A 27,718-nucleotide genomic window follows, 5' to 3' on the forward strand; every position below is an offset into this window, starting at 1 on the left:
AATTCTTGGTTTTGTTGGATGGCAGGAAACACAGACCCCACTGAAATCAGTTAATATATTTTTAAGAAAAGATAAATATTAGCTGTGACTAGATACTTAAGTGTCAAAAGGAAAATGGAGTGGCCTCCATAAGAAAACTGGAAAGACAAGAGTGGCTAAAACCCCTCAGCTGTAGATACCTGAAGTGAATGAAGAACAGAAAGTGTTTTCCAGCCAAGATGGATGAGTTAAACACAGGACCCCATCACCCAACTCCTTGGAAGCTGAATGCATTAGTTTGGTCACCCAAACTCACAAGTGAAGTGATCTGGCTACTTCTGCAGTTTGGGCAATGCACAGCAATGCTGCAGCAGCATCAGCTCAGCCCAGGTGACAGCAGACAACATTTACACACCACCCGGGCCAGCCCTACAGGTGTTTTCTAACACTTTTCTACTGGTGGCTGTAACCCACCAGTACCTTCTGCTGTGGAATAAAGTCTCTGTTTATCCACATTATTCTCTCTGAATTAAAATATTCCTTCACACAGTAGTTCCTAAGTTGTTTTTTGTTTGTTTTGCTGTCCTCTGTTTTTTCTCAAGTGAGCCCAAAAATCCCAACTTGAAAGCAGCATTTCAGTTGAGTTTTCCCTAATCCCACCAAAGAAGAACCAAAATGGTAACTTCACTGCCTTCATGCCAGTTCCTCTCACTGCAACCAGGAATAACGTTTTCCTTCCAAACACAATTACCCCCTTGTGCCTTTACATTCCATGCCATGCTTCAGTGACTCATAGCCTTTTGCATCCATCTTTAATTCATTTTATTCTGCAGATTTCAAGATCACTTTCCAAGTCCCTTTGCTTTCTGACAATTGTCATCCAAAGGGAGCAGAATTCCCTCAAGTGTAGTATCATTAAAAACAAAAGTGTAATCATGTGGATGATAACGATTAATGGAAAAGTGCTACAACTGGTCCCCAGACAGTCATTCCAGTTTAATCAATTGGATATTTATGTTTTGAAATTAATTTTGATGTGTCTCCCATTATAGTAATTTTTCACTGTATTTCTTTAGGTCACATATTATTACAATCATTATCATCTTATTGTTGAAAAATGGCCTTGCAAAGTTCCCTGCTTCAATGAAATACTCAGCACTCTCAACCTGAATATATTCAACTGAGTTAAATATTTTAAGACATTTTTTAACATATCACTTTTAATATTGACCATATTTGAACCTTTCTTGGGATGTCTGTAACCTTTAAAGTTCACAAATCAAGCTTGCATTCTCAGGGTCATCTGTTTTTTAACCACCCTCCCCATTAACAATAAACCTGTCCTTTTCCTTATTATTTTATTTCTAGTGCATTTCTTGAACTTTCTTTCCTCTTAACATCAACAGAATCATCTTCCAAAAAATAAAACCTTGATTGAATCATTTAATTTAAAAAAGAAAAAAAGTAGTTTTCTTTATTTCAGCACACATGGCTTTTAAGGAGTCCTTCTTCCCCTGCATACCTGGCCTGTGCCAAAATGTGCAGTTGTATTTAACCTTCACATAAGCACACACATGCCAGCCCCCAATTCTCCCCAATCTGTAATTTCAGTTTTATCAGAAACAAGTGCTGAAAATTAAGTGTACGCTGCAATTACTCTGTATTTAATAGTGTTTTCCTACCTTTTTTAAGCCAGCAAATCCTTCTGATTCCAGGAAAAAAAACGCAAAGGGCATCAACACAAATAAACATAGATTTGAAAAAAGAGAGGCAAGATTCCACAAACCTGCAACAGACAAGAAGTTTACATTATAAGTTTCACAGTTAAATATATCACATTTTCCTCCCTTACATATAATAATGTAATACATGTACAAGTGCCAGGGGTTATGAATATAGATATTTACAGGTCACTGCTGAAAAATATCCATTTCTCTGCATAATGATCTTCCAACAAAACCTGGACACAACTTACCTTTCAATAACAATGTCTGAAGCCTTGGGAGATAAGCTGCAAGCTCAGGTGTACCACTTCAACAGACTCACTGGAAGATCTTTAGAGAACCACTAAAAGTTCTCCAAATTTCTGCAAAAGTTCTCAGGTCAAAAGCACTTTACTGCTCTCAGTGAACCTCAGAAAATCCACCTCTGTATACTCCCTTTCTCCCACATTTTTCCAAGCAAACCATGGATTTCAGCATGAGCAATACACAAATGCCATCATCACCTCCAAATCAGAAGAAGACATCATGGTAACAGCAGCTTTCCACAATGGTATGACTGACTCAGTAGGCAAAAGAAGAGCAGCTGATCTTTTTATCTCAATTTGATAAGGCTTTCAACATCACCTCCCATGAACCCCCTCATAGCTTAATGAATGAGGTATGGGCAAGGTAAGTGGACTCTGAGGTGGAGTGAACAGTGGCTGAGCTTCTGGGCTCCCAGGGCTGTGTCAGAGTGGAATGGACACCCTAGGGAGCTGCTGGTGGGTTAAACACCTTCATCAGGGACCTAGGTGATGGCACATCCCCAGCAAACCTGCTCCAGAGACAAAATGGGGAACAGCAGTGTCCTGCAGCTCTGATGAACCTCAACAAGTGGGACAAATGGACAGGGACCAGAGAAGAGAGGAGTTAGGGAGATTTTATCCATGTACATCAATATCTGATGAGGGAGGAAGAAAGGAAAGCAGAGTCAGATCTTCACAGTGGTATCCACTGAACTGAGGAGAGGCAATGAGCATGAATTGAAAAACTGGCAAATCTACTTACTCAGAAAAGAAAAAACCAAACAAACTAAAAATCCCAAATATTTTCCACTGCCACTGTACTTAAGCAATGTAACAGACTGCCCACAGGTTTTGTAATCTCCATCCTTCAACATACTCAAAGCTAAAAGTGGAGTGCCTTGAGCAGCTTTTCTGACTGACCCTGCCTGGAGCAGGTTATTTCCAGAGGTCTTTCCAGCCTCAACCATTCTGTGATCTGTGTGAAAAATCAACAACTGACTACAGCAAGGACACCTGTAAGACACATGGGACATCTGCAGGAAGAGAAAGGGTTTAGAAAACAAGCTGAAGTGATAACTAATCTCTGTTAGGGTATCTGCTCCATTAAGATTTTCTAAGCTGAACACTTTCTGAACAGCCAGTTTCTGGTGCCTAAACATGAATCTATCCTCAATCATCCTATCAGAAGTTGAGCAGGATGCAGAGTTTATTCTTTATAAAAGCAGAAGTTTATCTGTAATTTGGTAGCTAACAGGTCTAACTACTGTCACGTGTTCTGCATCCTAAATTATAAAAAAAAAGTCTGTAGAGAAAAACAGGTTTCCTTCCCCAAACCACACACACTTCCATAATTCTGCAGGGCTGCATTGTATAACCTGAACATCACTCAAAAAAGAATATTCCCTCATGATAAAAAAATTTTAACTAACAGCCTTGTTTGTTTACTTCTTCCCATGTACAGGCTTGTTCCTTCTCCTCTTTGAAACTAGCCATTTTGTAAAGAATAGGGAAGGGAAAAGGCATTTACTGGATGTCCAGGGTATTCATTATCAAGAGAAATGTCTTCATTAGATCCAAGTGTAAAAAACTTAGCAGTGATTTTTGCCTATACCCTCTCAAAAAAAATGCTTCTACCATATACTTCCTTTTTACTTAAATTACAGCATTTAAATTTGAAGAAGAAATAAAAGGTGGAGGGGAACAGGGGGCCAAGTGAACTTCACCAATTGACAGCAGCGGGACACCAGCAACCAAACTCAGCCAAACAGGCTACAGAAAACAAAACAAGAAAATTCCAAAAGATGCGTGAAATATAACACTCATTTGCTAAAGAAAACAGAGTGCCTAAAGGTGGCTAAACTCCAGTTAACAAAGAGGGGGATTTTTCCTTTTCAATTTGCTTTGCCAGGAAGCTCCTGTTACCATTCGAGAAACATTCAGGCATGGCAACATCAGCAGGAATGTCATTAACAGCCCTTACAAGGGGACATTAACTCCAGCAGTCTGCACTTTTTTTTTCTTTCCCCCCTAAAAAAGACACCAGAGGAAGAGCAGAAATACAACTTGATGTGGGTAGGAGTCTTATTTCAGCAGTTTTCTCTCACTGAAGATAGAGTGCATTCTGTTACCTAATGCAAAGCTGAATACCTGCTTGTCCTAATTTCAGCCGCTCTATTACATGAGTATCTTACAACAGAAAACAGTGATTAAGAACTGCAGAGAACATTAAGCATTTGACAGGAGGGGAGACTGGTGCACATCCAGGGTAATTTTTAAAAAGTTAAAATCCAGAAATTTACACATTAGTAGTATATAGGAAATACATTTTACAGAATATTAAACTACAGAGCCACAATATGCACATAAAGTTAGGAAAGAAGAGCAGTGGTGTTCTGCTGCTGACAGACATGTGCACCTTCCTCAAAGCAAGGATCTTCTCTATTTCTTATTGAATTTGATAGCTCAGAAATCAAATTAAACACAGAAAAATAATTATTTTCTACTATACAGACTGCATCATAAAATTGCATAAGACACTTGACATCAACATATACAAAAGCTTTAAGCAGTCAATTAGAATTTTTTTTCCTTTGCATTTGTAGTGACCTAAAACTGTTCCCCACAAAGAAGTTCATAAAACATAAAAATTAACAGTTTCTCCATCTTTGGCAAACAGATTAGACCCTAAGCAACTTTCCATTTTTCTTATTCATGGCAGTTTCATTACGTTTTACCCCCACCTGGTGGCTGTACCCAAAAGCAGCACAAGGGAACACCGCTGTCAGAACCAGTCCTGGATTAGTTCAGCATGTATTAATTAGCTGAGTGTGTTTATACTGGATCCAGGTTTGGCCTTTCTGCCTAGCTTCAAAAGTTTCAGGCATGTATTTTCTGCTGGTTTATTTGCCAGATGGAATGTAACAATCCACAGGATTAAACTCTCAGTGTCAGCTCCAAGTACATCAGACGATAGGCGTAAATCGTGAATCTAGAAAAATAAAATGTTTTAAAGGAACACAAGTGCTCCGATTTGAGAAGGTTTTCACGGCGGTACACAAACCACAGGTGAAGGCTGTGCAGCAGAGTCTGAGGGGGCTGTGCGCGTTTCTGTGCTCAGGGGCCGCTGCCGGGTCCCTCAGAGCCGCGCACGTTTCCCACCGGAGCCCCGAGCGCGGCGATCCCGGCGACGGCCACGAGGGGGGGCCCGAGCCCGGCAAACGGCCCCGAGCCGAGCCCGCGCAAAGCCCATTGAGCGCCATCGCAACGCACACCTGGAAACGCCGAAATCCTCAACTTCCCTCCCTGTTAGCCACCGCTAACAAAATCCTCACCTTCCCTCCCTGTCAGCCACCGCTAACAAAATCCTCAACTTCTCTCCCTGTTAGCCACCGCTAACAAAACCCTCAACTTCCCTCCCTGTTAGCCACCGCTAACAAAATCCTCAACTTCCCTCCCAGTCAGCCACTGCTAACAAAATCCTCAACTTCCCTCCCTGTCAGCCACTGCTAACAAAATCCTCAACTTCCCTCCCTGTCAGCCACCGCTAACAAAATCCTCGACTTCCCTCCCTGTTAGCCACCGCTAACAAGTGGCAGAATTTCTAGTTGGTAGAACTTCTATTTTACCAAATAGAAATTACACGTGTGTCCATGAAGCGTTATTTTCAAACATCAGCACACTAAAAGATGGTCACTGGCAAATTCATGGGCTTTCCTATTCCAGATACCTCACTAACCCAAATTTTCTGTAGCAACAAGTGACAGTAGCAATTTCTGAAATGGTTATTATATAATTTTCAGTCTCTGATGCATTTTATTGCCCTTTTCCCAGAGATGATTCAGATACAGAAGGATTATCTTCCAATAGTTTTTTTTCTCATGTTTAGGAATAAAGAATATAAATGTCTGAGCAGCTAAATCCATGCAAAAAAATCTATTTAGTTTTTCCTCCCATGTAGGAGACATACCAAATTAGCAATTCTCCATGCCATGTCACAAAACACATCATAAAATAACTCAACTAGAAAAAGCCTGGGAAGTCACCTAGCCTGACCTGCCCTTAAAAAGCCAAACTGCAGCTGCCATCAGGCTGCTCAGGGCTTTGGCCACCTGACTTTTGGAAAACTTACAGGATCTTCCAGTGCTTTTTTCACTGTTCAACCATCCCTGCTGTGAAGAATTATTCCATTATGTCCTACAATCACTTCTCACCTCTCATTTCACAAAAAAACCAAACAAAACAAAAATCCAAACTAAAAAAGAAAAGATCCTTGCAAGTCAGGGATCTGGAAATTCATTAATTTGTTATGTGTGAAAATTATTAGACATTTTGCAAAAAGCATGCACTTTTCAGAGAAAAATTCTCCAAAGCCAAATTGCTGTCTCTTTACACAACTAAAGAGAACTCCACAAGTTAACTGTGAATTATTTGTACCAGTTTAAATATTTTCATACAGTGAACATACTTTCTGCAGAAATACCTAGAAAAGAATGTCCTGTTTTCCCCAGTTATTTTTTTGCACATCTTTATCACAATACGTATATTACACAATTTTCCTTGTTTGCACATAAATCACCAACAGCTGAAGTTATCTCCTCTGAGCTGCCCACAGCTAGCAAGTTTCTTAAAACATGTTTTTATTTTGAGAGTAAATGTATAGATATCACCATAAAGAGAAAGGCATAATCTTGCATTAACATAAAGAAGTGTGAACAGCATGTTTAAAGTTAGCTTCTAGTAGCTCTTATTTACATTAATATTCAAAGCAGTGAATTTAGTTTAATTCCATCAAGCCTGCATAATTCTTTAAAAAAGAACAGAACAGTTAATACAGACTTTTGTGATATATCACACAGCAGCAAAACCAACTAGCCAACAGCACATTAACAATTAGCATATTAAATGAAAATGAGTTATCAGTTTTAAAATAAGAACATATCTGTGCACATATAATGAAGACATTTTAATTGAATTATGCTGAGTACTAACCATGAATTAGTGAGCCATTTAACCACTGAATATAGTAGTTTTGTGGAAAAGAAAGCAGGATCTCATTGCTGATTATTGAGAAAGGTAGAAGCAGGACTGCACCAGCTGAAACTGCTAGAGTGAAGGTGCTCAAGAACAGCCTGAAATTTAAAGAAATGTACCACTGTTACCACCAACAAGCTCTGAACAGCAGGAAAAAAGTAATTAAACTACCTGGTAATCAGTGTCTAAAGGCAATACATTCTTATATTGTAAATGGGCAGGAGAAACTGGGATTTCCAAAACATTTGACTTTCAAAAAGAAAATTTAAAATAGTTTACAGAATGCAATATAAATAACTTGTTTTTACCAACTACCCTAATTACTCTCTTAGCACATGCATACACTCAATTCCATTGTAATACAAAGGTTAAACTACTGGAGTTCGTTAAATATCTTTTCACAAGTCTCCTCTGTCAGTTTTAATTTCCCACATAGACACATACACAAAAAAATATTCAGTTTCTACATTCTTAGCACAATTTTTAAAAGCAGAGCAACGCTGTAACAACTAAAGAGTGAGTACTATTACACATAAATATTTGAACGCCAAACTAAAAAAAGTTGTATTTTTTTCACAAAGGAGTTATTCAATTTCTCATCTCACAGATGTAAAGTCAATATACAGAAATTGTCAGAAATGTTGCAAATATTTAAGCTTATTCTTTTTAGGTCCCAAATACAGCTTACACCAAATGCCATCTTGTGGCATTAAAAAGAACTGTGTCCTCAAAATAAATAAGATCAACAAAACTTTCTTACAGAAATAATCTAATGACATAATAAAACTATAAATAATTCTCCATGCAAAACTGCATAACAAAATAAATAGAAAATTCCTACAACAATAGCATCAGTAAGCTTACTTTTCCTTAATAGTCTACAAATCCATTTTTCATTCATACAGTACCTAGAAAGTATGAGTAAGTAATTTTAACTTTAATAATATTCTTATGTTATTGTTTTTGTTGGCTTCTGAGATTTTTTCTTTTATTCAAGGATGTTTAAGTATTGTAAGCCAGAACTGGGAAACCTAACAAACTTCAGCAAAGTGCTCCAGCCCTTTGCCTTTGTTTTCCCATCCCTCCATACCTCAAGTCCTGACAATTGTGCCACATGAAGAAAAATCTATTTACATATGTTTGATAGTTATTGCTTTTAGGAAAACAACATGCACATTTCAAGAAGCTTAGACTGAAAGAAAAAAGAACATTTTCTATTTACAACAACACTTTTCTCCAAGCTCTCCAAGCCCATCCTTCCAAGGGGATGCCAGCAGCACCAGGGAAGCCAAGAACACTGGAACAGAGAAGGAGCCAATTCACACAGCTCAGCCAACTGAGAGGGCAGCAACAGCCAGGGCAGCTCTGCACAGCCTGAGGCATTCTCAAATAGGAGATATTCATATCTAACTTCACACAGCAAGAGGATAAGGAGAGAGCTGCTGGCAGACCAGTAGGGCTGGGAAGTGCTGGTCTGCCACTTGTAACCTTTCTGCAGCTTTTTTACACTGATCAAAGATACCTTCTCCAGAGAGAGCTAACTTGCTTCACACCATCCACTGCCTCCCTTCCATCTGTGGCCACTTACAGCACCTCCCATCCAAACACCCACGTTTGGAGACCTAAATGCAGGCCTGGCACTCAATTCCATCTCTTGCACCAGGTCCTCATGCAATGTTCTGGCCAACTTCATACCTGCCAGCAGAACTACAGGTGAAAAAAGGCCTAGACCAAACTTTCACAACACTTTTCGTAACTCAAGGTGCCACCATGCCAAATCTTTTTCCCTGAACCTCTAGCAATCTATTTAAGATATTTCAAAGAGATTCTTATTTATTTGGAGACACAGAAGATTCCTATCATAACACATTCAGGAAAAGCAGTTGTGCCAAGAAGAGCTGTACATACGATATTCTGTTCACGATGGCATCTTCATCCTCTTGCTCATCTGAAAATTAAATGATATCAGGTTATATTCAATACTCATTTGTCTTTTTTAAGGTTAAAATGTATTTAGATAGGAACAATTTTAATTTACAATTCAAATTCAGATGTACTGATACAATTCATGAGCATCAGTATTTTAAGAAGGTTCCTTCCTAAAATGAATACTCTCACCCTGTCTTTTCACTAGTCAGACTCTTTTCAATCAATGTAACAAAGTTATTTCACTTTACTTAAATATGCAGTTTAGAACTTCTTTGACTTTGAGACCTCTTCCAGAGGGCTCTATGACAAACATGCTTTCAGACTGCTCCAGCCACAGCCTCTGCTAGAAACTGTCCCTTTGGGCACCTCTGGAACCACAGAGAGCAGGCAAGCTGCAGGGAAGTCCAAGAGTCCGTATGAGTTCGCATACTGCTAGAAATCATGTGCAGTATAAGTGTCTTTTAAAAACAAGAAAGCATACCCAGAACAACAGTGATGACTACTCAGTTGCTTCCCTTTACTTACCCCTCTTCCCAGCTCCTGGGATTTGGGGGTGGGGAGGAAGGAGAGGTGGTCATATTCTTGTTATTTGTTTTGAATTCAAGATACCAAGACTTCCTTCTGATACTTCACATTTTAGACCATTTTTATTCACTTACTCCTCACTTAATACTTCTCTAAAACCATCTTTTTCAAACAATATCAATATTTAACTCAGATGAATCACTAACACATCATTTATTCCTTACATCCTTCTCTAAGCACATCAGTAAGCAAATGTCAGCATTTCTAAATTTCAAATAATGCAGGCATTTTGAAATAAAAATTTCTGAATTTGAAATAATTTTACACTCAGCATTCTAAAGTTCTTCCTATTTTCCTTAGGAGATAGAACACTTTGACTTTATTCTTAAATTTTAATACAAAGTTAAGTTCTTAAAGAGTTATGCACACAGTTGAAATGAACACATAGCAAATAACCTCATGCTATTTTGAAATTCTTCTGTGAAAGAAGCTGGAGGTGTTGGTTTTTTGATGGATATCTCATGGTGTTTTGAAAGACTAAGTAAAGGTCTCTTATGAATCATTTTGGCTAAAAAGCTTCTTGGAAAAGCAGCAAACAATTTGTCCTGAAGAGCTGCAGCTGAGTTAACTCTTCAAACATTTCTCATCAGGAAGATCACAGCAGGCTACAAAGTGTGCCTAAGTACCTGCTCACAGAGCTTTCATAAAGTCAGGGCAGCTGCAGAGCAGTTCCTCTTACAGCTGAGGAGATAACTGCCAACAAAAGGTTATAAAAGTGTCTTTGCATCCAACAGTGTTTGCCAAACCAGTTTCCCCTTCCTGTTCTTTCCATCTCCAAATGGCAGCAGCTTTGTAATGTCCAAAATACATATCAGGATCAGAAGATAGTACCTGTCTTCCTGTGTTTTGAGAGATGTACCTGTTTTCCAAGGAATTAAATTCCATTAAAAGTTTACTTTTTAAAACATGAATCCATCCATGACAGTAGCTCTGTCATAACACAGGTCACTCAATAAACAGTTTCCAACAAAGTTCAAAGCACCAAGATCACCATACACAAAAATGTTTCTAAGGCCTGACTATTATCAAGCAGCAAGGTCCCAGATAAGCTGTCAAAATTCAAAGATTCTGTGATTTCACACTGATTTTTCTGCTATTTGTCTTTAGAAAAAATATCAAAGAAAATTACAGGGCTTCCTATAGACTAGCTTTAGAATGGAAACTAGACAGTGCTCCCAAAGGGAAAAAAAACAGAGTATTAGCTAAAGGTATTTTCTGAACTTCAGAAAAGTATTTGACTACTTCTGTAGTCAAACAGGTTAAGACAGCTGAAATAATAACTGTACCTGATGAGAGCAGGACTTTTTGAAGAAAGAATGCTACTTCCTTTCTGTAGCACTGGCAACTTTTCCCAGCAAAAGCTCAGAACCTGATTTTGCTGCTAAAACACAGCTGAAGATACTTATCTGGAAAAGCTGATGTGAAAGGAGAACAACAGGATCTCAAGGTAAGGGAGACAGAAGTACCTACTTTGACATGAACCCCTTTCTTCCATCTCAAAACAATTAACACACAGGCTGCCATACACAACCAGGTCAATCAGGCTGCCATAGACCAGCACCTAACAAACAGTTCTGGTTTTCCACTCTCCTTGGGGAGATGGACAGGAAAAGAATTTCTATTTCTGTGAAAAACAATTTTTTTTTCCTGTCATATTAAAAATTCTATGCTTACCTGCTTTCCTTTTGTATCTTGTGATTATAAAGTAAGAAACTATGTAGAGAACAGCAAACAGGAGAAAACAGATCTGGGAAAATAAAATTGCATTTATTAGGTCATGAACAAATGCCTGGATTGCAATAAGCAGTAAATCTAATTTAAACAATTCAAAATGGAATTCAGATCAATATCAGCATATTTTATGTAAATTTCAAGACTGTTATATCTTATTAACAGAAAGTTAAACCCACTAAAACAGCTTGATTAGAGCAACAGGTATTGCATCAATTATATGGTCAGCAAGTTTTACTCTAAAATTAAGAGAAAAGACTTATTCACAGTGTGATTTTTTTTTTGTTTGAGGGAAGGTGAGTGGAGTGGGATGGACTGATTTTTGAATTTTGAATCCACTTGATTTGTAAAAGTTATCAGGCTTTGTATCCCCTTCAAAAGTACCCTAAGGGTAGTTGTATTTTACATAATGGGCTCTTGAGGATCTATTTTGGGCTATGCTGTCAGCACATGTGGAAAGAAACAAACATGTTTACTATCTGCATCCTGTCTTGAATCAAACAAATTCCAGGTGACAACACACAGAGGAAACTCGTGCCTACAGTGGATGTCCAAGCATGAGCTCATCAAACATGAGGATTCCTTCACAGTCAGGAGCCAAGGGCACAACTTCCCTTCTCAAAGGTTGGTGGTTTATTTAGGTCAGATACATCTTCAGCCCACAATGCCTTGGACCAAGTTCTTTATAAGATTTGGCACTACATTAACAGTACAATAAGATAAGACCAAAATGCCTTAAAAAATGCTGGAAATAATAACTGTAATAATAACTATAGGAAGGGAATTGAACAGCAGGAAAGTTTTAGCCCTCCAGGTCTTTACAGGTTAAAAAAAAAAAAAAACCACAAAAACAAAAACAAACCCCACAGATTTTATTTGCTCCTGAATGAAGCATCAGTGGCTCAACACTGCTGCCTTAATCCTGGATGCCTATGCCTATTAAACACATGAGTCAGTCAGAAATGCAACAAGAAGCAAGCATGCCATTCTGTTTTGGGAATGTACTCCACTGGACAAGAGCTGACCTACTCCTTTAAGCTATCATTTGTAGATTTTTTGCCTTTAAGAATCACTGTCTTAAAAAAATCAAGAGCAGAAAGGCTACCCTAAGAGAAAGGGAAAAGTGAAAGTGAAGGTAGTGACCATAGCCCTAGATATAGATAAATCTGCATCTAAGTAACAATACTGCATCCAAACCAGCAAATCACAGTGGAAAATGATGTATTATTCATGAAAGACAGACTTTGTAAGAAATACTGAAATATAAACTGAAAGGGTTTCTGGTGTAGTCAGACATTTCAGATTTTAAAAACCAAGTATAGCCAAGTATCTGAGTATGGCATTTGGGTGACTTCCAGGTCCCTCCCTGGGACAACAGTGCTGTAAGTCTGGAAGTGGCAACCCAGCTCATTCTCTGTGCAGGAAACACAGCAGCAACACCCAAAATACAGGCACTGAAAATGAGATTTCATAACTAGATCTCTGAATTCCAATCTTTAATATGAATAGAGCTTACCGCTCCAACTTTTTTAAGGATGCCTCAAAGAAGAAATGGTTTTGATAAAGAATTCAGTTCTTTATATAAAGTCATTCTAAAGAATGTTATTAAGATTTAATAAAAAAGAAGTTGGTATATTTTTGAAACAAAACAAACTGAGAACAGCCTTGGTTTTTGAGTCCTCTGACACAGCTCGTCCTGTCAGTATTGGAAAATGCATTGCCAGTGCTGAAAGAGAATCCTTCTCCAAGCTTCAGTTCCTCTGAAAACTAGACCAAGGCTACAGCTAGAGACATCTAATTTTAGGCACCCACTTTTGAAAATCAGGTATCACATAAACAGGGTAAGGGAAATCTTTAAAAATCTGTCAGATGCAAATAACACGGTGTAACATGTGTAAAAGAAAAATAGTTTAAAAGTTAAGCTCATTTTTTGTTTAATTTTATTTCAAACAAGAATAAAAATTACTGCAGTCTTGTTTACATCTTCAAATAGAGCAGCTGACCTTTATTCTACCTGTGATAGCAAGGTTCCAAAATGTGGGTCTGTACTTACAAGGCACCACTGAGATAACTGAGGTATTTTGAGGGCAGAGCAGACAAAAGCTGTCCAGCAACACAAACTGTCAAATGCTGCATTTCTGGTCTTAGATAACAGCTACTCTGTACCCAGCAATAAGGGGTAACTCTACAGCCTGGTGTAATTCTCCCTTTACTTCTGTCAGATTTGAGAACAACTTTGTAAATGTCTGATTCAGTTTACTATTGAAAATTCACAAAATTTTAAAACTGTTGACAAGAAAATAAATTCTATTAAGTTAAAGCTTTATGATCTTAAAAAAGAGCTCAGATGAAAAGTCCTTCATACTGACCAAAACAAGTTAAACAGCAAACTCAGAAACATTACTGCAGTCTCAATTTACACTCAGTGAAACCTCTGATCCTGAACTGTTTCTAACCATGCATTCTGAACAGCTTTCTAAAGGAAGCAGCTCAAGTCAGCATCCCAACTATTTTTAGAGTAGAACTCAGTTAAGCTGGGGAAAAGGAATGTGTTGCCTATGATAGCTGAAGAATAAGCTCCACTGTCCTGTCATCACTGCAACCCTGGGCTCCTATTCCTCATCCTGCTGTTTGTTTCAGGATATTTTTGTATTAGGAAAAGAAACCATCCAGCCTTGTTCGTATTTGCTGTAGTTTCAGTTCATGTTTCTCAATTATGAGTGGCTGGGCTTGTATGCAGCACTCCAGGTAAGATTTTACAGCTGCAGGCAACAGCACTGAGTCGTCCTTGCTGCACTGAAAATGCTTCTCCACACTCACACTGATACCTCAGGTTTTAGCTTTTTGTTCTTTCTTTTTTCTGATTTTGTGCGGGTTTGCTGTGTGGGTCTGGGTTTCATATTAGGGGACAGTAAAGTGTGGGTCTGGGTTTCATTAGGGGACAGTAAGGTGTGGGTCTGGGTTTCATTAGGGGACAGTAAGGTGTGGGTCTGGGTTTCATTAGGGGACAGTAAGGAGTGGGTCTGGGTTTCATTAGGGGACAGTAAGGTGTGGGTCTGGGTTTCACACTAGGGGACAGTAAGGTGTGGGTCTGGGTTTCATATTAGGGGACAGTAAGGTGTGGGTCTGGGTTTCATTGGGGGACAGTAAGGTGTGGGTCTGGGTTTCATTGGGGGACAGTAAGGTGTGGGTCTGGGTTTCACATTAGAGGACAGTAAGGTGTGGGTCTGGGTTTCATATTAGGGGACAGTAAGGTGTGGGTCTGGGTTTCACACTAGGGGATGGCAAGATTCAGGTCTGGGTTTCACATTAGGGGATGGTGAGCTCTCTTCACAGAGCAGGCAGACACAACAATTCCTTCTCCAGCTGGGGACCCAAGGACAGCCAATCTGGATCTCAGGCCCAGGAGTATAAACAATGTGGACTGAGGAGAGAAAAACAAGAAGGATGGGACTGCATGGGCTGGGGTTGTAACTGGACAATTTGTCCAATATGCTAATGGACCAAAACTTATAAAAATGTGAGATCCTGTCACCAAGCCCTCTTCTGCTTCCAACTTGGAGCCATGCAGGCAGAGGCACAGCTGTGGCTCTGGTACTGCCAGGGTGTGGCCTTTGAAGGCTCTACAGTAAATATTCTCTTTACTCCCCTTAACTCTGTCTAGCCTCTGTTCCAGCTGCTTAAGGCATCAGCCTGAGAGCCACCCTGGTAACTCAGCATTAACCTCCTGCCACTGGATCCACCAGCATTGTCCTCCCCAACTGCTTACAGCAGAGTAACTCTCAAGTTTCAGCAGAAATTTGGTTTTAGGGTTCAAGTTCATCACCATATATTTTCTTTTTTTTTTTAAAACCACATCTTAATGTCACAATGCATACAATAATCTATCAATTCCATTTCTAATCTCTTAATAAAAAGCACAGTTAATCATACTGAAATAGGGCACTAGTCACAAAAGAACATAATACACAAAACTACACTGATATCTTCAGTAAAAATAAAAATTTAAAAGAGCCTTCATTCTGTTAATTCCATCTTTCCTTCAGAAACTACTGTGTGTGTCAGTATTGGAGGCAATACTGGAATACAATGTTAAATCCAAATTATATTGCAAGTTGTTTCCAACCAAAAAGCAGTGATTAATGCCATCATAACAGCTCACAAAAGGAGGCTGCAAATACAATAAATCTAGGATGAGCTGTATTCCTCAGATCCCCAAGTTCTTTGCAAGTTTTTTACCAGAGCTCAAATGAAGCTTCTCCAGGTTTTACTTGGGCAGACAGTCAAGACACTGTGCAGAGAATGTACCCAACTGTGAAGAATAAGGATTGCTGATATTCCCCACAAGAAATAATACCTTTCTATCTTAAAGAAGTTTATTTCCTTAAGTTCATTCCAAATTTGAGGGACAAAACAGTTGTGGACCTGTTGCCATAATCAGACAGGGAAGCTACTTTAAACACAAGTAGAGTGCATTCTGACCTTACAGGGGAAATACACTGGCCATGTTTAACCAGGTGGATCAAAATATAAAAGAAATTACAAGGAGCCCAAGACTTGTCCATGGTTATAGCCAAACAGTCATCCAAAGCAATTCTTAATAGTTTGTGATGTCTTTGTGTGCACGTCCCCTCCACAGCACTCAGTAATTGAAAACAAGACACACAGACTCTGTGCCACACCCCAGGGCTCCTTTTTAACAGATGGCACGTTAAGAAATCTTCAAACATCAAGCAAATAATTCATTTATATCTCTTCCCACAGACTAAGCACAACTTCTGGTAGGACAAGCAAAAAGCAACCTGTCTTCCCCTGAAGCCCTTAATCTTTATTCAGGAAAGGAAGTGCCTTCTGCTCCTGCTGAGATGACACACCAGGAGAGGCTGCCTGTGAGACTGCACTACATTCTCAGAGACACAAGACTCTTCCACAGTGTCACACCCTTGGATCTCTCATCCAGAGGCATCCAAGTATGATCCACACCACACTCTTGGATCTGTGCCACACATCTCCCAGCTCCTGTGAGAATTACCTGCATACCCTGTGCCTCTAAGGGGCCAGCACTGAAGGTTACACGAGCAGTAACAGCCTGAACCAGGTCAAATCACGTTGTACTTATCCCAGTGGCAATTACTGAAGATCAGCTGACACTCATTTGTCTGTGTGGATGATCTTTAAAACTCTGGCACTGGAATTCATGCCTCAGATTGGGAAAGCAGCATCTTCTGTTGCAAGTCTAAGAGCTACACTTTCATGCTAAGAAAGACTATGCTCAAAAATGTGTAAGGTTCTCTTTTTCTCCCTCTTACAAACAAGATTCAACCATCTTTTACAACTGCAATTTGTGAGTGTGCTGCATTAAAAGCTGCATTTCTATGTACAGGATTCCATTATATATAATGGATATACAATATCCATTATATAGCATGGAATTATTGTGAGAATAATGGAACTGTTGTGAGGGAGCTGTATTTTACACTAGAAAAAAAGCATTGAGGTGCCTTGTCCAGTAATTGTTCATCACCTCTCAGTCAGTGTGCCCTGGCAGCACACACCTTAAAGAGCACCCCTGGCTGGATTACCTGAAGCAAAGCAAATAATCATGGGAAGTAATTCTCTCTCTCTCCAAGCAGCATTCACCCTGTCACCTGTTTCTGCTGTATCTCGTTTTGAGCCACCAGCACAGGAGTTGGCAATTACAGAAAGGATGGTCACCAATGATCCAGTGGAGGCTGGAACACTGGCCTGGTGTCCTCAGCATGTTCAGCCTGAGGACAACAAGGCTTCAGGAGGACCTGACAGCAGCTTGCCACCACTTATGAGGAGATCACTAAAAAGAGCTGAGCTCTTGACCATGGCGATGAGACTGAGTTAAGAAGAAATGCCCTCCATGAGCAGAGCCACGCAGTGGAATCAGTTGCCAGCAAGGCTACAAATCTCCACTCCTGGAGGTTTTCAAGCCCCAAGCAGTCTGATACCATAGCTGACCCTCCCCTGAGCAGGAGCCTGGAGTGCACTCAGCCTTATTTTCTACTTTCCTGACTAAACCAGCATCATTACAAACTTAGTCACTTCGTAATTTATACCCTCCTCCAGGACATTTATGAATGTGTTATTAAGTGCAAGCACAGGCCCCTGTAGGGCTGTGTCAGGGATGTCCTCCCACTGTGAGAGAGCCAGACATCTTGCAGAACAACCTTAGCAGCAAGGAACCACCACAGAACTCCTTCACAGAGAGATGTCCCACACTTAGCAATGTTCTTTAACCTAACAACACTCCCAAGCACGAAACACAGATCCAACACAGGTTCATTTCCACTTGAAAAGCATCAAAGAAAATAAGTGATTGCTTCCTCCAACTTGACTGCATGCTAGCATGTAGAGTAGGGAAAATCTGGAGGACAAGGAGCAAACAACTTTATACTATGCCATGTATGAAATGAAAGATCAAGAAACTCCTTTTTCAAAAAGTAGCTCCAAAATGTAAGGGAAGAAAGGAAATAACTTTAAAATGAAGTGGCTGTGTCAGTATTAAAATAAAGTCACTGCTATTACATCCACAAGCATTTCTATGCAAATGATACACAAAACAAGGCTACAGACACAACATCTCCACTTCTAGCTGCTACTTTACAGAATGTGTCCTTATCTGTAAACAGAGAAAACAGCACAGAGAAAAGAGAAGGCAGAGATCACTCTGGGTAATACCATCATGTAGAATATGTCCATTTACATGTTTAAGTGTTGAAAATGAAACAGTCAGTATTTTGCCTGTGATTACAATCTACAGAAAATATTCGTGTTGTCCTTCTGGGTTTTAATTTCTGTAATAGAGAACAACAAACACACCATTATACATCCATCTCTTAATGCTGCTGAAGTATTTTAATGTGCATTACAATACCACAAGGCAACTAAAAAGCTTCCTCCTACTGTCCTACTTGGCAACTGCTTTTATTTACTCATAGAAAAGATGGCAGGAATAAACAGCAAGAAAATACAGGTGGAGACAAGCAGCTCTGCTTGGTCTATTTCTAATAACTCAATTGATACTTAATTCTATTTCTAATAGAAATAGGTCTATTTCTAATAACTGAACTGACACCTAAAAAAGCAAACAAGGCATTCCACCTGTTTTGGATGTGTCAACAGTAAGTGACAAATCAACAAAGCACACTAAAGAAAACTGAAATCTTTGTCTATGGTCTCAGTTTGGCCTTGGCATTCATTGTATCATCTGCTCTGGAAATGTCATTTTTCTCACATGAGACATGAACTCTGCTGTGGTTAGATTAAGTTCACTCTAAACCAGCCAGCCTCATACACTTGGCATGACACACTAAACTTAATCTTAGGAGAAAATATCAAATATATTCTGTGACCGTCTATGACCAGAGATGAATTTTGCTCATTAACACTGCTCTCCATACCTATGATTCCCCTCCATGTATGGCCTCTTCTCAGGACTCCTCCCTGGCTTAAAACATTTGCAAGAGGCTGACCCACTTTTTTTGACTCCTAAGTCATGAAGAAATTATAAATGGTTCAGAGGCATGTGCCTAGACTTGCTCATCCAAAATAAACACCCAGGATCCAACGAAAAGTAAGAAATACTCAAAATATATATTATATTTTATAAATATATTAAAATATAAATATAAATTATAAATATATTCTAAATATATTTCTGTGTAGCAGAAATTCTGCTGAAGATAATAACCAGCTTCTACAGCCCTTCACTCAAAAATGTTTTTCAGCACAGGTGCAAGATTTAAAAACACTCTCTAGAATTAACACAATAGCACCAACCTAGATCATTCTAACTTTCTGTCCCTGAATGAGGCATTATTCAACACTGGAAAGTCAGGCTGTAATAATTAGTTATATTAAAACTCCAGAGTCATACATTAAAAATTCATTTCTGTAAAAATAACCTCAAAAGCTTCATTAATATAGACTTGGTAAACAATTTATTTAAGACAGCCTCTTTGATAATATTAATTTTCAGGGCAAGATGCAGAAGATCTTAGAAGACAGAGCTAATAAACTTTCTTACCCTAACACATAAAAATACTCTTCCTTGTCTTCTCACACATATATCCTGGAACATCTTTAAGCAGCACCCTCACTCCCAAAACACAAACATATTTTAATTGCAATAGCTGTATGTTTTCCTAATTCTCACCAATTATGCAGACTCTCCACAAGTTACCACAGTCTGAAACTCAGCAAATATTTGAGACATGTTCCTATTGTCAAATTCAACTAAAACTCATCAGCACCAATTTTTCCCATAAACACATTAAAAACAGAAATTACAGTTAGATAATGGAAAAATTGGATAATCAAGGCCTAAACAGGCACTTAAAATCAAGAGTAGAACTGAAGCACCATGTTTTGATGACAATTGTGAAGCCTATGGTGGAAGCCACACAAGAAGGTAAAAGGGGAAAAATGACACACAATACACAGCTTCAATCCTCTGTACATTAACCCAGCCATGTGCAAACTTCAGTGCCATGAGTACAGCACACACTGCCTGCTGCAGGGCACACGGGCTTTGGAAATGGAGAAACTGAAACACAGTTCTGTATTTTCCAGTCAATCAAAGCTTTCAAAAATAATTCAAGTGCTCAAATATTAGAACAGTACAAAACCCAGGGCTCTCTCTTGAAATCATGCTGATGGTAGAAACAACTTTTATATCCAGCTAATCAAAAAACTAGAAATGTCTGTATGGGGAGCAACACATACAGGAATATTCAACACCCACCTGATAAACCAGCAACAGGAGTTTTGAACCATCTTTCTGAGGGTCAGTTGGGTCCCAAAGAGCACAGGTCAGAGCTGCTGAAAGCATGAAGCAATCTCACCTGTCACACCTAATCAGGGGTTAGAGCAGCAGCTCCTCCCAGGTCACCTCTACCTGGCTGTCACCCTCCAGTGACACAACAACCAAGGCTGTTTGTCACTGCAGGCATAAAAACAAACTCCAGTCGTGACTTTCAAAGTCTCTCCTCTTCCTGTGCTAGAAGTTGTTTAAATTCTTGAGCAAGATTGTTCTTTAGAAGACAGGGCCCCAAGTCATTTGACAGCACACATGAAAGAATCAGTGGTTTTCAAGGGAAAGGGGAGAGTGGGAGTAGAGAGCGATGCAGAAGTTAAGATTTTCTCAATAAAAGTTATCACTGCCCTCCTAAATGAGAATAAATACCCAATTAAATAGGAAAGGCTAAAAGACAGGAAAGGAGAAAGCACTTCAGTTTAGAAGAAAGAAAAAAACACGTGCATAATCTTCAAATACAACCAGTAAACTTATACTGAATGAAATCTTTTCTTTAGTGTTCCTCAACCCAATATTCCATGTATGTCTAAATAACTGAGCCCTGAATTTACCATAATGTCACTGGCAATGTGCTTCAGATTCTCTCTCCACTCTGACTTTACCTCCTCTGCTACTCTGGTCACCTGCTCACTCATCCCTCAAGTCTGTTTAACCTCTCTGAAAACACCTATATCCAGGTGTTTTGTGTTTCCAGGTATTTCCAGAGGCTCTTGTGCTAATAAACTCAGCAACACTCAGCAACCTCCTCTCAGCAAAGACTGAGCTGTTATTCCAGCCCTCCCATCTCACCCAGTCCCTCTGCTCCATGCCCAGCCACTCAAACAAAACCCAGGATGGATGTGCTTGGTTTAGATCACATTATAAAAATCTGGTTTTGTTTGCTGTCAATTCTTCCTCTTTTCATTAGATTTTCTCAAGTCTAATTACACCTTAATACAAAATTTTCTGAAACATATGCCTGTACCCTCCATGGAGTTTGTTGCCCTTCTGGTCAACTGCTCCTCCAAAGGAACACACCAGTAACTCAAAAGGAATCATGTTGAACTGGAACTATTTGCCAATTTTTACACTTCAGCCTTTCATGCCTATTTTATGTAAACAGAAATAGTGGAACTCTCCAAAAGCTGTTTCTGTTTTGGGAATAAGTATCTCTCTGCACTTGTCCATGCCAAGTATTTTGAGATGTCTATTGATTCCAGATGGATCCACAGTGCTGATCCCCAGGACCAACAGCCAGAAGATGATTCATCACTTCTTAAAGTTCACTACAGCACCCTTGTTTACAAGTAAAGTTAAACTTTTAGGATTACAGATTTATGCCAACATTTTATATATATAATTATGTTAAATATGCACCAATCTTTCAGCTTTATGTCTCACATCACTGCTACAAATACTTCTTTATTCGGTCACAAATATTTCCCAAAATATTTAAGGGGAACAAAAAAGAAGCAATACTGAGAAATCTAGGCAAAATTATTTTCTGAAATACAAGAAGCCATTTAAGACATAAAGTAGTCCTCAAGTTTTCAGTGTAAGGTAAAAAAAAATTGAAAGGCATCATTTTTTTAATAAAAGAGAAACTTGCATAAGCATTCAAACAAAACCATTTCAGTATTTAATGAGTTTATTCTGATTAGAAGCATGGGTGATTTGTAAGAACATCACTGCTGGCAGAAAAAAGGGACTGTGAAAATCTCAGATTGTTAAGGATGCACAACTGGTCACAGACAAGAGCCCACTACCAACAGAAGTGCTCAAAACAGCTCCCTCGTTTTACAGCCTTACAGAGGACAGATGCCAGCAGTAGCCACACTGAATTAACTGAAGAAATAAACAAACGAAGTTTCTCAGAATATTTAGCATCTGAAGCCTGCACCCCTGAAAACATTTAGTCCTTCAAATGGAAGCATATCACATTTAACATAAAACTCCATATTACACCAGTTTTAGTATCTGCCTGAACTCACATGGAACACTCAGAAGTTATAACAGCACTTTTGTATTTGAATTTATTCTACCAGGACTGATTTATTTTAATTACATATTTAATATAATGAATTTATTTCCAAATATACTATGTTTATTCCTAACTAATAATTACATGGTGCTAATAATAGAACCTGGTAGCTCTGTTGTGTTCTTCCACAGTTTTCCCCACATTACAAATGCCAGCAGATTGTGTTTATTTTGCCAAACAACCCTCATCACCAGGTGTATGTGTATATTTTTAAATACTCAAAAGCCCACATTTGTTAAGCTGAAAAAGAACAAAAAATTTAGCTGTATTTTTAAAAGTACAAGCTAATACTGCAGAGTAGAAGACTCAAACTGGAAAAAAAAGGAAGTTAATATTGTAAAAAGTAAACCCAGGGGACCACAGAGAGGCTCAAGCACTGCACTTGTTCCATTTCCATTTGAATAAACAGTTCACAACAATACCAGCTGAACATGGAACACTTTATAAACAGGCATAATAACAGGACCCAAGGGAAAAACAGCTCCCTAGAAGTTCAAATATGTTCCATGGATGTGCAAGATCTCAGCAATTATAAATGAATCTGAAGGACCAGGAAGGTTAAACTAACAGAATATTGTCTGGCATTTTCAACTCCTTCACACAAATACTGACCAAGTGCAGAACACAAACCCTTTTCTGTACTTTGCCATCAGCTAAAGCTGCTCTGCAGAAAGATGCTCCCTTTAGCCAGAACTGAGGTGGCTCTGGCTTTGTTGAAATCAAGGATGTCACTGACTCCTGTCGGTTTCTCGGCTGTTTGGGTGACCTGGAAAGGCCCGGGGTGGCCTTGGGCAGCCCGCGCTTCAAAGGACGAGAAGAGGCTTCAGGTCTTTTCTCGGTCTCGGTGTTTATTAATTGTTTATCTAAAAGATTTTCTCCTGGCCCGACAGAGTCTGCACAGCAGCCAGCCATGAGCACACTGAGAGCCCCCGGGGCGGTCACCTATCTTTATACTCAAAGTTACATATACAATATTTATCATTTTTCCCCAATACCTTTTACCCATATTAACCAGTGCACTTTTAGTAATAACCAATCCCAAAGTGCCACCATCATCACAGAAGCTGGAGGCCAAGAAGAAGAAGAAGAAGAAGGACAGGACATGCCCCCATTCCTCCATCTTACTTCTTTAGACCCCCCTGTACAGAAATCCTAAACCCTGTGTTTCACTCTAACTAACTTATCCCTTCACCATTCACCCCAGTGAGATCCTCCCATCCTCATACAGGTGTTGTCTCCTGTGTAGGATCAAAGTCCAGCCACCAGACACTTCTGGCAACATTCCAGGACTCCCGACCCCCCAAGGGTGGTCTCGGTGACTCTGCACATCAGTCCTGAGGTGCTGAGATCCCACAGACTCCAAGCAAACTCTTGGCTTTGCCATCTCTTGCACTGGGTCACCAGTTCAGAGTCTCCACATTCACCTCATTGCATCTGAATTCTGAAACTCAGACTCAGACCAAGTTTTGGTGTTTTCAACAACTGTCCAAAACAACAGCTCCTCTGTAGAGCAGGTTGATGTTTGCAGAGCCATGCCTGCCTGGGGAGGTAACCACCTTCTAGCAGCACAAATCATCCCCATGAAGCAACAAAATCCAAGGCAGATGATTTTGTTGCACTTGAAAAACAGGTGCCATACAGACACTCCAAATGAGGTCAAGAGCAAACAGGCCTGAGTTAAATTAAGCATTAAACCACTGAGTCACTTCAAAAGTAGATGAAGGATGTCTTTTTTAAAAAATAATCTTTTACTACCCTTGCTCAATCTATAAACATGTGTCAGAAATATTTGGGTTTTGAAGGTGGAATTAGCAAAAGTTGGCACCTGCAGAAAGAGACAGGCACCACCAGCAAAAGCATAACAAGGCTTGAATTTTTTTTTATGTTACACAACTTTATGGAAAACTTTGTAGCTTGCCAGTTCAGAGAATACATGAAACAGAAATAAAGCATTACACTGCAGGTAAACTCAGTGTGCCCTTAGGACTCTGATTCCATCAGAGAGCACAATACAGAAATTCTGTATGCATTCAAAGAATATTTGTAAGAGAAAAGTGAAGAGGATTTTCTTTTCAACTACATCAGCTCACTTTGATTTCTGTTCTCTCACAAATGTATCATTTTAGATTCCAGTAAAGGCCGTGCCACACAACTAGCTCTTCAAAGGTTCTTCTAACAGACAATATAAAATTCTCTTGCTCCTAACAGGCACAGAGAGGTCTCCTCTGGTGTAATATTCCACAACTGGAATGGAATGGTTGGGTCAGAAGGGCCCTTAAATAACATCTGTTCCCAACCCCCAGCCATGGGCAGGGACACCTTACACTGGAGCAGGTACCTCATAAAGCCCCACTCAAACTGGCCTGGAACACTGCCAGGGATGGGGCACCCACAGCTTCTCTGGGCAGCCTGTGCCAGGGCCTCACCACCCTCACAGCAGAGAGCTTCTTCCTACCATCTAATCTAAACCTACCCTAACCCAGTTTAGAACCACATCTTTAAATATCAAATGCTTCTCTGAACTGCTCTGCTGCCCCCAGCCCACCTGCAGCTGGAATCAGGGTTTAATGCCTGTGTCAGAGGGGAACATGTTCCCTGCTCCAGCTGAGGGCTGATGGCTACACCCACTGCCTACACAACAACCATGTATTTGCATAGTTTAAGAAATTCTATTCACCATGTAACTTCATGGGCAGCAAGGGCAGGAGTGGGAAGGAGAGGATTGAACATAATTGCACATGTAAGCAGCATGCTGTGTGTGCTCCAGCATGCTCAGACTAACCACAAATGCACTCACAGCTCCAAAATTCTCCTGCAGCCACGTGGGAGCCACGGCAGGCTGCACACCCAGGTGGGGGTGGCAGCACTCCATGCCCTCATAAAACCCTGTGGTGCTCCCACATTAATTAAAGATCACAACTGCACCAAGGTATGACTTAAAAGGCAACATTGTTATTATTATTCCTACTGATTAAACAATAACAAAGCTGCCCTGTGATCAATATTAACATCAAAGTGAAGTTTCAAGAGCAAGAATATTCTGAGTCCGCTGTCCAAACAAAACAACACTGCACCTCTAATATATGAGTTACTGGTGTGTGATTTCTCACATGACTACACCAGTAGGAAGAGTCACCAACTGCTCTGGAGGGGCTGAAAAAGTCCCTGTAACTGTGGAGTTAAAAAAGTCCCTGTACCTGCAGTACAGATGAACTAGTTCTTCAAGAATTTAATAGACTTCACTATTTGTAATGGTACCCAGCCACTCCTTCAGACTCAAAAATCTGTTTCTTACTGAATGAAACCACAATATGTAACATCCAATTTATCAGAACAAGACTCTGGTGAAAGTAACTAGGAGATAATTAGCACAAAATGGAATACAAATGGAAAAACAGACATGAGGGAAAAAAAAAAAGATTTGTACATACATTCATGTTCTCTTACCATAAAGGTGATTAAGATAATACTTAGAGTATTATATATATATAGTATATATATATATATATATATATATAGTGTGTGTATATATATATATATATATAGTGTATATATATATATATATATAGTGTATATATATATATATATGTAGTACACCTCTTTACAAAGAAGTATTTTACTTTTAGTGCCCCTCCACTAGTCAGGACTTCCAGGACATAGACTACATCCATGCCCACAGAAGAGAATTCAAAAAAGAATCCCATAAAGTAGCTGCTCTCCTCATACAGGCTTGTTTTGCACTCTTCAGAAAAAAAGGTCCCAGAAATAGAATATTTCACAGGAAAGGTCTTAACATGGATTTGTATACTACAGAAGAGTAATCAACACATTCCAAGCAAGTCTGCTATCAAGTGACCTAGCCACAGTGCTACATAAACCAGTTAACCATGGTATTTTTAGAGTCTCCCAAAAAGGGCTGAAAAACCTAAAGCTAAATTGTGAAATTTTATTTTAATTCAAGAAATCTGTTTTTTCCTCCCAGACAACAGGGATGGCAAAGAAAACTTGCTAAGCCAGGACAGCACATTCGCAGGACACCGTGCTGCACGTCTCCCTTGCTCAGCCTGTGTTTCCTTCCTGGAATTGAAGCAGGAGAGACATGAGCCCCATCAAAACACCTCTATCAGATCTGAACAGTCCTGAGAACAATTAGAGGCTGTCGGAGAGGAAAGTGGAACTGCTCTGTCTGCACGCAGGGTGTAGTGCTGAACCTGCCTATGCAGGGCTGAGAGGGGACAGCACAGGCACTGCCATGTGCTCCACTGGGACAGCACGGGGCATGAGGGAAACACCTGATTTACACACAGCACTGCAAACAGCCCAGCAAGGCAGGAGAATCCCAGTATGACAAGCCATACCCTGAAATCCCATGCACACCTGACAGGAACAAAGCTGCACCTGAGGACTGAGGTGCTCACAGAATCCCAGAATGGGTCACAGTGGAAGGGACCACAGTGGGGCATCTGGGCCAACCTCCCTGATCAAACAGGGTCATCCCAAAGCACAGGATTGCATCCAGGCGTTCTTGAATACCTCCAGGAAGGGAGATGCCACAGCTCCTCTGGGCAGTCTGTTCCAGTGCACGGTCACCTGCACAGTAAAGAAATTCTTCCTCATGTTCAGGTGTTTCTTTCCATTGCCTCACCTCCTGGTGACTGGCACCACCGAGCAGAGCCTGGTCCATCCTCTGAGCGCCTCACCTTTAGATCCTTGTGCACACGAATGATGCCCGCCCGCAGCCATCCCTTGCCGAAGCTGAGCACTGCTCACGAGGCTGCTGCACCGGTACCTGTTCCGAGAGCCCTCCCATGGAACACACGGTGCCCTGCCTCACACACCGCATCTCCATCTTCTGCTGAGGGCACTCGGAGAGGAAAACCCTCCAGGGGGTGAGCTGGGCTGCTGCAGCTCCCGGGGCAGCTCCGGGAAGGTGCACTCACCGCTCTGCCCACCCGAGACAGGCCCCCGAGTCCCGCCGGACACTGGGCGAGGGGCGGGCAAGGACAGCGGGGCAGAGCGGGACAGCCCGCCCGGGGACAGAGCTGGGGCAGAGGGCAGTGACAGCTCAGGGACGGTCTGCGGCGGCACCTACCGTGTACTCCCGCACTTGGCTGTGGAAGTTCTGCTCCCGGATCGTCACCTCGTCCGCTTCCATCCTTCATAGTACCGCGGCCCCCGCGAGCAATGGCGGCCGCCGCCGCCGCGCCTGCTCCTGCCCCGCCGGCGACGAGCGGGCCACCATGGCCGGAGGCAGCCCGGCTGCTCCCCCGGGCCCCGGCAGCGGCTGAGGAGCCCCGGCTCCGCCGCTCTGTCCCCGTCCGGCGGGCGCGGAGGAGGAGGAGGAGGAGGAGGAAGGGCGGGAAGCGCCGCCTCAGCTCCTCCTGCTGCGTCACCGCGCAGCGACCCCGGCGGGGGCGGGCAAGGGGAGGGCGGGGTCAGACCGCGGGGGGCGCGGCTTAGGGGAAAGTGAAGGCTGGCGAAGTCACGCCCAGGGGCGGGGCCAAAGGGAGCGGGGAGGCGGGGCCGTGGTGGGGCGGGGCCGGAGCGCCAAAGGGGCGGGGCTGAGGGGCTTGGGGCGGGGCTGGTTTTA

General features: G+C 40.8%; 1 protein-coding gene across 1 annotated transcript in view; it reads right to left on the reverse strand.

The window, feature by feature from the left end:
• The window catches only part of LMBR1 (limb development membrane protein 1), a 69,793-nt gene extending 42,325 nt beyond the window's left edge, over nucleotides 1-27,468 (reverse strand). The window contains exons 1-5 of the mRNA XM_058023341.1: nucleotides 27,221-27,468; nucleotides 11,207-11,279; nucleotides 8,927-8,966; nucleotides 6,977-7,116; nucleotides 1,662-1,765 (exon numbers count right to left, since the gene is read on the reverse strand). Coding sequence (XP_057879324.1) covers nucleotides 1,662-1,765; nucleotides 6,977-7,116; nucleotides 8,927-8,966; nucleotides 11,207-11,279; nucleotides 27,221-27,283 — 420 coding nt within the window. The 5' untranslated portion in view covers nucleotides 27,284-27,468. The remainder of the gene's footprint in view (nucleotides 1-1,661; nucleotides 1,766-6,976; nucleotides 7,117-8,926; nucleotides 8,967-11,206; nucleotides 11,280-27,220) is intronic.
• Between the last annotated feature and the right edge of the window lie 250 nt (nucleotides 27,469-27,718).

The sequence above is a fragment of the Melospiza georgiana genome, chromosome 1 (genome assembly GCF_028018845.1).
Source record: "Melospiza georgiana isolate bMelGeo1 chromosome 1, bMelGeo1.pri, whole genome shotgun sequence".
NCBI classification, from domain to species: domain Eukaryota; kingdom Metazoa; phylum Chordata; class Aves; order Passeriformes; family Passerellidae; genus Melospiza; species Melospiza georgiana.